The sequence below is a fragment of the Nilaparvata lugens genome, chromosome 4 (assembly GCF_014356525.2).
Source record: "Nilaparvata lugens isolate BPH chromosome 4, ASM1435652v1, whole genome shotgun sequence".
Classification (NCBI taxonomy): Eukaryota; Metazoa; Arthropoda; class Insecta; order Hemiptera; family Delphacidae; genus Nilaparvata; species Nilaparvata lugens.
In genome coordinates, this window is record NC_052507.1 from 34,701,294 (window position 1) to 34,714,574 (window position 13,281).

Here is a 13,281-nt window from a genome sequence, read left to right on the forward strand (position 1 = left end):
ACTACCAATGGATTGAGAAGAATATGTTTTCGGAATAATAAATGCTGCATGAATAAGCACATAGGAAGTCCGTATTGAGATGTAAATGAAAATATTGATTGTCAGATAAATTCCATGATTCACCAGATGTAAATGAAAATATTGATTGTCAGATAAATTCCATGATTCACCAAATAAAGTCAAGTGTGACATGAGATACATTGACTTTTTGGCGGTACGAAGTTTGCCGGGCAAGCTAGTATATGACTGTAATCGAAAACAATCTGTGCAAATACATTTCAAATTATCCTAATTCGTCTATCCCACTCCACACACACGCACCAGCTTCCGTGGAGGAGTTATGTTCGACTTTCGATTTCTCGTTTGAACTCATCTCTTATGATCATTTGTCGCATTACCCTTGTTCAAGCCTGGAGTTCGAATTTTGTTATAAGTTATTGATTTGAAGGGTTAACATGAGATCATTTAAATATAAAAAATTATTACCAAACCATTACATTATCTTTGCAAAAATTATTTTGCATCAATGTGTTTCACTCATTACAAAGGAATTATATACACATATCAACTAACATTGATGTTGACTATCTACTGATATAATAATGTTGTATGTTCGTTTGTGTGTTGCAGAACGTTGAATAACAACAACCTGACAACGCTGGCGGAGGACTTGTTCGCGGACGCATACCGACTGCGCACACTGCGTCTGTCTGAGAACAACCTGATCTGCGACTGCCACCTGGGTTGGCTGGCTCGCTGGCTGAGACGCAACCCGCGCCTCGCCCTCTACACCCGCTGCTTCTCGCCCAACCAACTCAAGGGCCAGAATGTCGCCGACCTACATGAGCAGGAGTTCAAGTGCTCTGGTAAGCAACAATCGTTCATCAACAATAAACAGTATTAAACAACCTCAGATTTGGATGGATGGGTGGAGCAGAGAAATGAAGGGAGATCAGACAATAAATCTCAGTGATGAATAGAATCATAGGAAAAAGCGCAGTTGCCAAGTTGTCGATCAGACTCAGTTGATGCAGTGCTTCCAGAGAAGAAACTACCAGATGAAACTTCTATACTGTTTAAACTTGTAGATTGTTCATTCTGAGGAACTACGTATGCGTATCATAAGCTGTTGAACACTCACTAAAGACTACAGAAAGCTGTCCGCTTTAGCAGGCCAGCCAACATCGCCGCCGCTCTATCCCTACTCCGCATGTCCCTCCAAGCTGGAAGTAGTTTCAAATCGACTATAGACTATTCAAACATTGTGGAAGAACAGTTTTCGGTTGAGACTGTTGGTCTCTCCCCATCATAATTATATTATGATTTGTAATTGGATGAAAATATGGGTACTGTACAAACATAGTACAACAACCAATCAAACAAAGCATTAAGAAACAATATTCTCACAAACTTTGCTTGTTCAATTATGAAAAATAGGATGAATTTTATGATGGCGCATCATGATTTTGGAAGCTGAAATTTAGTTATAGAGCTCTTTTCATCAAAACAAGCTTGTCCATGAAATTCAATAGAGCATATTTTAAAAATGGAGAGGCTCCCTTATACTAGCCATGTATACCATTAAGCTGTATTGATCATTATAAAAACAAGCATACAATAGGTACCGGTACTATACAGTTATCATGCAAACACTTACTTTTAAATATTTTTTTTTACTAATGTTAAAACTTGAGATATGCCTATTACCAAAACCTGCCCATATTCTTGGATAATTTATTATAAAACTACATAAAATAATTGAGCTATAAAATTGAAGTTTTTATTCCTCCATCATTTATCCATGTGAGAAATGATCATATTATCATGATTGGAAATATAAATATCCTGAGCACCTTCTTTAGAGTTGCCCATTCATCTGAGAAAACAATAAATAATACTGATGACAGTATTCTGAAACTACGCTCACAAATCTTGTTTTCGTTCTGAACTCTATCTTTGAAAGAATGAGATCTAAAAGAGAGAGAAAAAGACTTAATAATGTCTATTGAATGGTATGGAGTTGTTGTTTGTCTCTCTTATTGCTGGTGTTTTTACTATTCCAACCATAGGTGTGAAAAACAAGTGGATATGGGAAGACAACTATTAACTTCTTAAAGCGTGTCTTCCACCTCTAATGATATTTACGACGGTCATCTTGAGATTATTACAATAATGGCTGCACATGCAACCAAAGCCATCTCTCGAGAGCTTGAACCTTATTTAAAACATTTGTTACTTGTATTTTAGTTCAAATAGCCACATGAGTAGGTATATCGGCAATAAAATTGCTACATTTATACAAGGCGCGCAGTTTATTTACTGCGGATATTGACCAGAGCAAAAAATCCAGTACTTTTCTTATCAAGGCGTTCTAAATGGTCTTAACTGGGTTGTAAAACACTAATGGACCAACACCTACTTGATTCCTTGTGGAGCACTCATATCTTCCAGCTACGCCCATCCTCTCTATACCACCAGCACAAGGCAAACCCATACCTTTAATCTTCAACTTGTGGTTTGAAAAGTGTGGGTGTCGTGGATGTGAGCAGTAGTACGCAGCTTTCATCACTGCAGAAAAGGAGAGCATATTCAACCACAATAACTATTATGTGCTTCTTTTGCCTGTATGAGCGTAAATTCGTTAAATATTCATTAACGACATTGCATAGATGTGGACGGTTAGATTATAGGTAGAGTAAAGATTGTTATAGATATAGGAGAGATGATTGGTGAGTCACGCTCTTGCTATTCTCTCACCTGTAGGTAGTCGGTACCGCGAGGTCTTTGCAATTTCACCTTATTAGCGGCCCATTATATCGGCTATATTTGGATAATAAGACGCAATTTGTCTAAACTGCTCATATTAGACCTGGAGAGATAGTCAATATGAAATCATTTCTCTTGTTATTATTAATCTATTTTTTTCATTGGTCATGTACAACTGATTTCCATACCATTTATGGATTTACCCTTAGGGGCTAACGCACTTTTAACTGCTAGCGAATGTAAACCTATTCTATAATAAATCAATTGGAGTTCTGTCACTCTAATTCAACTCATTCTTTCTTGTTTCAGTAGAAAATGAATATCTATAATGATTGCTTTGATGACAAAAAATAAGATTTTGCTGACAATTTCCAGGTCTTCTTTGAAGTTCTCCTTTTCACAACTGTTACTGATCTTTACAATCAATCATTAATCTCGTTGAAGCCAGTTTTTTACTTTCCTTGCCCTATCACCATAGGTAAGGAAAGTATTGCTTTGTGAAAAAATTAAGGTACCCCAATTTCTAAATTTCTATACGTTTCAAGGTCCCCTGAGTCCGAAAAAGTGGGTTTTGGGTATTGGTCTGTATGTGTGTGTGTGTGTGTGTGTGTGTGTGTGTGTGTGTGTGTGTGTATGTGCGTCTGTGTACACGATATATCATCTCCCAGTTAACGGAATGACTTGAAATTTGGAAGGTAAGGTCCTTACACTATAAGGATCCGACACGAACAATTTCGATCAAATGCAATTCAAGATGGCGGCGAAAATGTTGTCAAAAACATGGTTTTTCGCAATTTACTCGAAAACGGCTCCAACGATTTTGATCAAATTCATACCTGAAATAGTCATTGATAAGCTCTATCAACTGCAACAAGTCCTATATCTGTAAAAATTTCAGGAGCTTTGCCCCATCTATGCAAAGTTTGATTTTAGATTCTCAATTATCAGCCTTCATATACAATTTAAACAAAAAATTTCAAGTGGAAAAGATTGAGCATGAAAATCTCTGCAATAAATGTTCAGTAACATTTCCACCTGAAATTGAAAATAAGCTTGAAATCCGAGAAAGTGTGATTATTAAATTGCAAACTGTTGGTTCTATCAAATCATTCACTACGAAGAGATAGCAGACCTCGTGTGTTTCCAGCGTTATTGACCTATCACCAGCTGTCTCATATCTTTGAATAGTAGACTTGAGATGCGCGAGTGTCACCCTGTCAGGTGATCAATTTTCATAACGGCAAGGAAAGTTGTGTGAGTGCGCCACACCAGATTTTTACTCTTCTTGCCCCTGAGTCCAAAAAAGCGTTTTTGGGTATTAGTCTGTGTGTGCGTGCGTGCGTGCGTGCGCGCGCGCGCGCGCGCGCGCGTGTGTGTGTGTGTGTGTATGAGTGTATGTGCGTCTGTGTACACAATATCTCATCTCCCAATTGACGGAATGACTTGAAATTTGGAACTTGAAGTCCGTACACTATAAGGATCCGACACGAACAATTTCGATCAAATGGCGAAAATGTTGTCAAAAACAGGGGTTTTCGCGATTTTCTCAAAAACGGCTCTAACGATTTTGATCAAATTCATATACCTAGAAAAGTCATTGATAAGCTCTATCAACTGCCACAAGTATCATATCTGTAAAAATTTCAGGAGCACTGGACCATCTAAGCAAAGTTTGATTTCAGATTCCCAATTATCAACCTTCAGATACAATTTAAACAAAACATTTCAAGTGGAAAAGATTGAGCATAACAATCTATACAATTAATGTTCAGTAGCATTTTCACCTAAAATAGAAAATAAACTCGAAATTCGAGAAAATAATATTATTCAATTGCAAACTGTTGGCAACTGTTGATTCTATTAAATCATTCACTATGAAGAGATAGCAGACTTCGTGTGTCTGCAGCGCTATTGTCCTGTCACCAGCTGGCTCAGATCTTAGAAAAGTAGACTTGAGATGCGCGGGAACACTAGGGTCAGTTGATCAATTTTCATAACGGCAAGGAAAGTTGTATGAGTGCACCACACCAGATTTTTTTTATCCTATCCTATAAATCTATTACAGGATTTTACAATTCCTTCTCTTAGGGCCAGTTGCACGTCCGTCTGTTAAATATGGACATTAACCTCGATTAACAAATCAGCGTTAGTTTTATGGATTCATTTCTGTTCCACCAAGATCGGTTAGTTTTTAATCCCGATTAAGTTTACCGGTTAACTAACCAAGATTTTAACGGTTTCACAATCCGGCAACTCTGTAATTTAACCTACACAAAATAATCAAGGTTATGTTAATGAAGCAGTGAATTTTAAAATGAAAAAATATTAACAAACGAGATCATGGTCCAATATTATTACACAATGAAAAAATGAGTTTAATTTCAATTCTAATAAGAGAGAATATTTACATAATAGAAAACTGATAATAATAGGTATGTTTCAAGGTAAAAATGAGGTTATGTTATTGAAGCGGTGAATTTGACCATTCCAATACAGATGCATGCTCCATGAAAATGCTCTGTCTGTCGCCAGTGTCAAGTGCTATGCTGCTAACAGACGACAATAACAATAACAGATCGAAAACTAACCTTGAAAATCAGATCTAATTTTGAATGCTAATATCAGCTAAATACACTTCTCTATTTTATTAATGAATGCAACTCATTCATATATTTAGCCCATACTTTGAATTTTTTAGTTTTTTTACCAAAAACCAATTGGAAGACAGCTATCAGTAGGTACCTAACCGGCGTTAGTTGGATTTAATTCCCCGTGAATGGCCTGTTAAAAATCAACTACGTCTATTAGTTTAACCAGCGTTATTTTTCGATTTTTACCTTTGTGCAAACAAATTTTCTTCTTTTCAACTAATCGCGGTTAAAATGGTGCCAACTAATCAGAATTAAAAATTGTTTACGCCGGTTAGTTTAATCGGCGTTCTCGCTTGAAATTTTTGTTTTGTGAAACCAAAATGCATCGGTTAACACATCTCGATTAAAGTACAGCATTTAATTGTTATTAAATGTTAACCGACATATGAAAAGCTGGGGGTAATTAGTTGGCACCATTTTAACGGCTATTAGCTGAAATGAAGAAAATTTGGTTACACAAAGGAAAAATCTGGTGTGGTACACTCACACAACTTCCCTTGCTCATTGAACTGTAAGCCTCATTCTTAGACGAGAATAATTTAGGGGAATAACATAATGACGATTGGCGGCAAAATATTTGCAACTACGATCAGACTACTTTATATGTGTATATATTATCGTTTTCAGAGTACTTTTTCCTTTGTGTAAATTGTGAAATTCGATGATTTTTTGAAAAGTCGTCAAAACAGCTGTTCTACAGATGAAATATCTCGACTATGTGTTATTTTTATAAACTGCTCTACCTACCTACCTCATGCACGAGAAGGAGGTTACAAAGTCCATTTCTCAAGGATGGGGTGGACCCCCCATTAGTTTCCCAGGAAAAAGACTCATGCCAGTTGATAGAGCTGATAAATAACTATACAGGGTATGAATTTGAAAAAAATCGGTAAAGTAATTTTAGAGAAAATCGTGCAAAACATGGTTTTTTTAGTAATTATCTGCCATTTTTCTCAAGAATATTACGGAGCTCCTGCAATTTCCCCAAAAATGAGACTCATGTCAGTTGATAGGGCTTATGAATAGCTATTCATGGTATAAATTTGAAGAGAATAGTTGAAGCCGTTTTCGAGAAAACCATGAAAAACATGGCTTTTTAGTGATTATCCGCCATTTTTCTCAAGAATATTACGGAGCTCCTGTAATTTTCCCAGAAATGAGACTCATGTCAGTTGATAGGGCTTATGAATAGCTATCAATGGTATGAATTTGAAGAAAATCGTTAGAGCCGTTTTCGAGAAACCCGTGAAAAATATAGTTTTTTAGTAATTATCCGCCATTTTTTCCGCCATCTTGAATTGAATATCATTGAATTTCTCTTACTGTCAGATCATCATGGTATAAGGACCTTAAGTTTAAAATTTCAAGTCAATCGGTTAATTAGGAATGGAGTTATCGTGTTCACAGACATACCCACCACACACACACACACACACACACACACACACACACACACACCACACACACACACACACACACACACACCCAAAAATCATGTTTTTGGACTCAGGGGACCTTGAAACGTATAGGAAACTTGAAATTAGGGTACCTTAATTTTTTTTGAAAGCAATACTTTCCTTACCTATGGTAATAGGGCAAGGAAAGTGAAAAATCGAAAAATAACGCCTGTTAAACTAATCGACTTGAAAAAATTTCAACAGGCCATTCACGGGGAATTAATCCAACTAATGCCGTCCAGGTACCTACTGATAGCTGTCACTGATACTTGTTTTGTATTGTACTGTTGTGTAGTGCAATGGGTCTATCGAGACCTAGCTCGTCATAATAAAAATCAATCAATCAATCAATCTTCCAATTAGTTTTTGGTAAAAAAAACTACAGAATTCAAAGTATGAGCTAACATGTAAATATATGAATGAATTTTAAAATAGAAAAGAGTATTTAGTCTGCAGATAGCACGACACTGGCGACAGACAGAACATTTTTTGGCGCATGTGTAATGAATAGTCACAAATTCAATAACATAACCTCACTTTTGTGTCAATTGTTCAAAATAATAACTCCACTGTCGGTTATATTACAGTGTTGCCGAATTGTGAAACCGTTAAAATCTTGGTAAGTTAATCAGAAAACATTATCGGAATTAAAAACTAACCGACCTTTGTGGAACAGAAATGAATCCGTAAAACTAACGCTGATTTGTTAATCAGCGTTAAAATGTCCATATATACAGACGTAGGCCTACATGCAGCTATAGTGAGGTCCATGTTATAATGACAGTATTTGATCAACTTTGGTTTTTCTATCCTTGTCTATCATTCGACAAAGCAGGTGGTACTATCCTTTTCTAGCTCCGCAACGATGCCAAATCTGTTTTTAACAAAGTAGAAATATAATTATTCAAGGCAGAGAATCGGCAACACTGTTCTCCCATCTTAATCCACTGTCATTATAACGTGGATCTCACTATGGGGTTGCCACTACTATATAGTTGCCGTACTATATACCGTAATAAAGTATTGTACTTTATTTGGAGGTCTTGTACTTTATACTTTGTAAGCAAGATAAAGTAAGTACGCAAAAATACTTGATTTTGCTCAATAAAGTATAAAGTATTTTTTATAAAATAAAGTACGAGGAAATAAAAACATTTTAGGTTAGTAGAATGGCGGAGACTGTCAGATTTAAACTAAATATTGGCTACATTTTTCAGTGCATGTGATGCTGATGAGTTCAAGAATTTGTATAAAGTGGTTTCATCTACTCTTTATCTCTGCCATTTCAACATTATTGTAGAAAGGGTTTTTTCGGTGATGAATAATAAGTGGAGAGATGAGAGGAGCAGAGCATCTTTGAATCTCATAACAAATGATGAACTACCTAATGATTTATTTCAATTTGAATTTTGATTGCAAAGATGCTTTGCAACTGTTTACCAGTAACAATTATTCATTGATGATGGCCAAAAGCAATAAGAAATAAATTTTCAAGAATAACCAATTGATTTTTTATTGAATTAAAAATTAATTATTAAACTCATTTTGTATTCCATTATATTCATTTATTGTATTTTGAATATCCATTTGAAATTACTTTATTTGCATGGGCTACTTATGAAAGTTATTAAAAACATAAAGCACCCTTCATTTACTTTTTCTAGGAGCACATTCAAGATCTAAAATCAGAAAAATCTGGTGTGGTACACTCACACAACTTTCCTTGCTCATATTTGAAACTACGATCAGACTTCTGTATATGTGTATATATAATTGTTTTCAGAGTACTTTTTCTTTGTGTGAATTGTGAAATTCAATGATTTTTTTAGTCGTCATTTTTTTAAAGTCGTCAAAACAGCTGTTCTACACATGAAATATCTCGACTATGTGTTCTTTTTCATGCACGAGAAGGAGGTTACTAAGTCCATTTCCCAAGGAAGGGGTGGACCCCCCATTGGTTTCCCAGAGAGGAGACTCATGCCAGTTGATAGAGCTGATAAATAACTATACAGGGTATGAATTTGAAAAAAATCGGTCAAGTTATTTTTGAGAAAATCGTGAAAAACATGGTTTTTTAGTAATTATCCGCCATTTTTCTCAAGAATATTACGGAGCTCCTGCGATTTTCCCAGAAAAAAACTCATGTCATATGATAGGGCTTATGAATAGCCATTTTTTCCAAAGTATAAATTTGAAGAAAATCGTTAGAGCCGTTTTCGAGAAAACCGTGAAAAACATGGCTTTTTAGTTATATCAGCCATTTTTCTCAAGAATATTACGGAGCTCATGGAATTTTCCCATAAATTAGACTCATGCCAGTTGATAGTGCCTATGAATATCTATCCATGGTATGAATTTGAAGAAAATCGTTAGAGCCGTTTTCGGTAAAACCGTGAAAAACATGGATTTTTAGTCATTATCCGCCATTTTTCTCAAGAATATTACGGAGCTCCTGAAATTTTCTAAGAAATGAAACTCATGTCAGTTGATAGGGCTTATGAATAGCTATCCATGGTATGAATTTGAAGAAAATCGTTAGAGCCGTTTTCGAGAAAACCGTGAAAAACATGGTTTTTTAGTTATTATCCGCCATCTTGAATTGAATTTTATTGAATTTCTCTTATTGTCGGATCCTCATGGTATAAGGACCTCAAGTTTAAAATTTCAAGTCAATCGGTTAATTAGGGATGGAGTTATCGTGTTCACACACACACACACACACACACACACACACACACACACACACACACACACACACACACCACACACACACACACACACACACACACCACACACACACACACACACACACACACACACACATACATACACATACACATACACAGACCAACACCCAAAAATCATGTTTTTGGACTCAGGGGACCTTGAAACGTATAAAAAACATGAAATTAGGGTACCTTAAATTTTTTTGGAAAGCAATTCTTCCCTTACCTATGGTAATAGGGCAAGGAAAGTAATAAAAAATACTACTGAATAATCAGCCTTGTGGAGCACTTGATAGAAGAAAACCATAAATATATTGATATAAATGCTAATATGAAGATTTTAAACGTTGGAAGCAAAAGCAGTAAATTAAATTAATTTAAAAGAAGATTTCATATCTACACTACAGAAAAATTTGAAGGTAATAAGCTAATAAATATCATTCAATTCGATTTATATAATTCCATTTTTTATAAAATTATGAAAACCTAGAAGTAGAACATAATATGGAGACTAGTCTTATATGTACATAAATTAGTCAGTACTTTTTTATTTATTTATTCATTTTTCATTTGAACTCGAAAATGGCTAAAATAAGCTGAAACCGGTCTTTCTTTTAAAATATTTAAAATATCTCATATAAATAAAGAGTGCTTTATATTTTTAATAAATCATTTAAAATTGCAATTTGAGAAGTACATATTTTTTTAGCCAGAGGGGTGCAATTTTTTTGCATTGAATTTCTCAATCTTGTGTTCCTCAAATTATTTTGCAATAGCCTAGAGTTGATTAAATTGATGAAAAGTAACAATATCATGCATTTTTTCAAGTCATATAACTTACATTTTGAATTAAGAAGATCAACTCTAAAACTTTTTGGATTAAATAAAATAAATTATATGTTTTTTCAGATTAAACAATTATTCTTTGTAACAAATGAAATCAATTTATCTTTTTAAGGATTTATGATTATTTTCGTCATCAGTATGTAGTTAATAACTTTCCTAGCTATCATGTTCTTATTTGGATAAATCGAATTATTCTATCATTAGTCATTATTAATAGAATAATTATAATGGATTCTAATAGTAATCAGTGATATTCATGTCAATAATGTGTATTCTTGTGAGTATATAAGAATGCCACAAAGAACTTTGCTGCCTTTTTGAATATACAGGTAAAAATGACATGTACTTTATTTAAACCTAATGTACTATATTTTTTAGGCCTGTGATTACCAAAGTACTTTAATTTTCTTAAAAAAAGGTGGCAACCCTACGTGCAACTGGCCCATAGTTTTGAAACTTCGTTTTCCTGATGCAATGTTCAGGCCTACACGTGGCATGCATTATTAATTTTTCAGCTAGAACAGATTTTTGAGACAAAGTGCTAAATAAACGTCCACAGTTTCATCAATGCTCTATCGGCAATATGAAAACGCATGCAGTTAATATGTCTTTGAATAAAGGTGTTGATATTTACCTAAAGAAATAATTCTCTTCCATTTTTATTGGATTGAAATTTCAAAATTATTCGAGCCCTGATAGAATGACTGATTCACTGTACAGTCAGTCGAAAATTTAAATATTGGAATGAGGGGTATTTTGGCAAGCTGAGCAAAAAAATTAGGTCATATGTACCTTTTCGTTATATCTTCAAATGAAAAATTAGTTTTGTGTGTTGTCAAAACTCCCTCTGAAAGGGAAACTATCCAACTTATTCTATCTTTTAGTAAAATAACAATGATCATCCATTCATCTATCATCTTTTATACTATAATAAAGGAAAGAACTTGATTATACACGTATACAGGTGTCAAGTATAGGAAAATTATGTTTGACGCATCATCACGTCTGAACTACTGGACTGATTAACTTGAAATTTTGCATATATAGATTCTTGCTTAACCGAGGATGGTTATAAACCTATTTTAAATTCTTCAAGATTTGATTACATAAAGTTTTCAGTTTGTCAAGTTTTCAATAAATTATTTGTCATGCTTCCAGCTTGTATGGAAGCAGCAGAACATTTCTCTTGTATGGAAGCAGCAAAACATTTCTCTTAAAAGGGAAATTAGAAGATAAGTATGATTGAGGATCCTTTTCGAATGATGAAAACAGGTTTTCGGTCGCACCCAAATTTTTTCTGTCATTTTGGAACCGCCATTTTGAATCCAACTTATTTTTCTAATTGAAAGGTGGTCATAGGCCTACTGATTTACTTGAAATGCTGCATATAAATTCTTAATCAACCGAGGATTCTTATATGCCTATTTTGATTCTTCTAGATTTCATTACGTCAAGTTTTAAAATAGACCCTTGCGAAGCACGGGTTACCTGCTAGTAATCCATAAATCCTTGCGATTCAGAAGTAGGTACATATTTTTCAAAAGTACTAGTTTTCTCTCGGCTCCGCGCTATATACTTCAATAATTCTGGTTTCTAGAGAGCATCTATTATTAGACTATATTACTATACTCTATTACTAGTATATCAATAGACTTCAATTCCACCTCAAATATGATTTTTGCACAAGATAATTCCTTATTCCAATTTGAATTGAAGCCCATTCTAATAATTTGTCCTTGAGCTTCAGTTACAAGCTAGGCAATTACCGAAATGATACTATGCAAGCCCAAAATTATCGCTTTCCACCCAATAAATTATTGTTGGGTGAAGTGTGACGTAGATACTACCACTGTCAACTATTATGTTATTCAATTGATTAGTTCAATGTTGTAGGGGACGAAGACTGCAATGTTTGGTTTTAATTAAGACAAACGCCGCGGGCATGCCATTGCGCTTGTATGATTGTTTGATTGGCAGACGATGTGTTCCCTGTGTTTAACATGCAGCCTACTGTGTTCCAACAAAGCACACTCCTGTTTATAGTTTGATGACTTTGTAGTTTTTGAAAAAGTAATGAGATGCTGTGTTTGTACGGATTCTTTTTTTTCAATTTAGCCCTTGTATTAAATATACGTTTCACCTCATTTATTCACAATTTAAAAACAACAATATTCAAGATTAAAGAGAAACTATAAGCAATGCACTCATGTTACGGGTAACTTCATTGAGTCTTATTATGGCATTCAGGATCTGAACAATAATTTTACGTTTGATATAGAGATTTAATTTATAAACATTTAATTGCTCATGTATTTCCATCCAATCGCCACAATAACAAATTTGAAGATTTGTAGTAACAAGAATTTTCATGCTTCAAGTAAATATTTCCAAAGGATTTTAGAGAAATATTATACATTATACAAGTTTTCACCACCTAAAGAATCGTGCTATCTCAATGGAATATTATTTCAAATATCAAATGAGAATCTTAAAAATATCATTGATATTCGTCTTTTAATTCAATTCCCTATATTATTTTTCCACTATTCCATTATTTATGTATTGAATTATAACGAGTTACTATGAATTGTTTTAAAATACTAACAAATATCATAATGAATATATTTCGTCATTAATTATGCAAAATTTTACCCTAATTCAATCATTCCACTTACAGTTTATTCATTCACTTATAGCAAGTATGAGGAATCATTCCAAAATACGAACAAATAATAAATATTTTTGATCAACTGCACAAAATGTCTGTTTCTCGAGTTCTTGGGCGATAAATATTCTAACAATGCGTTAGTATTTAGTTTTACAACTATTTAAAGA

General features: G+C 34.2%; 1 protein-coding gene across 1 annotated transcript in view; it reads left to right on the top strand.

Moving 5' to 3' along the window:
- The window catches only part of LOC111046664 (protein slit), a 451,676-nt gene that overhangs the window by 370,650 nt on the left and 67,745 nt on the right, over positions 1 to 13,281 (top strand). The window contains exon 7 of the mRNA XM_039427372.1: positions 631 to 866. Within this exon, the coding sequence (XP_039283306.1) occupies positions 631 to 866 (236 nt within the window). The remainder of the gene's footprint in view (positions 1 to 630; positions 867 to 13,281) is intronic.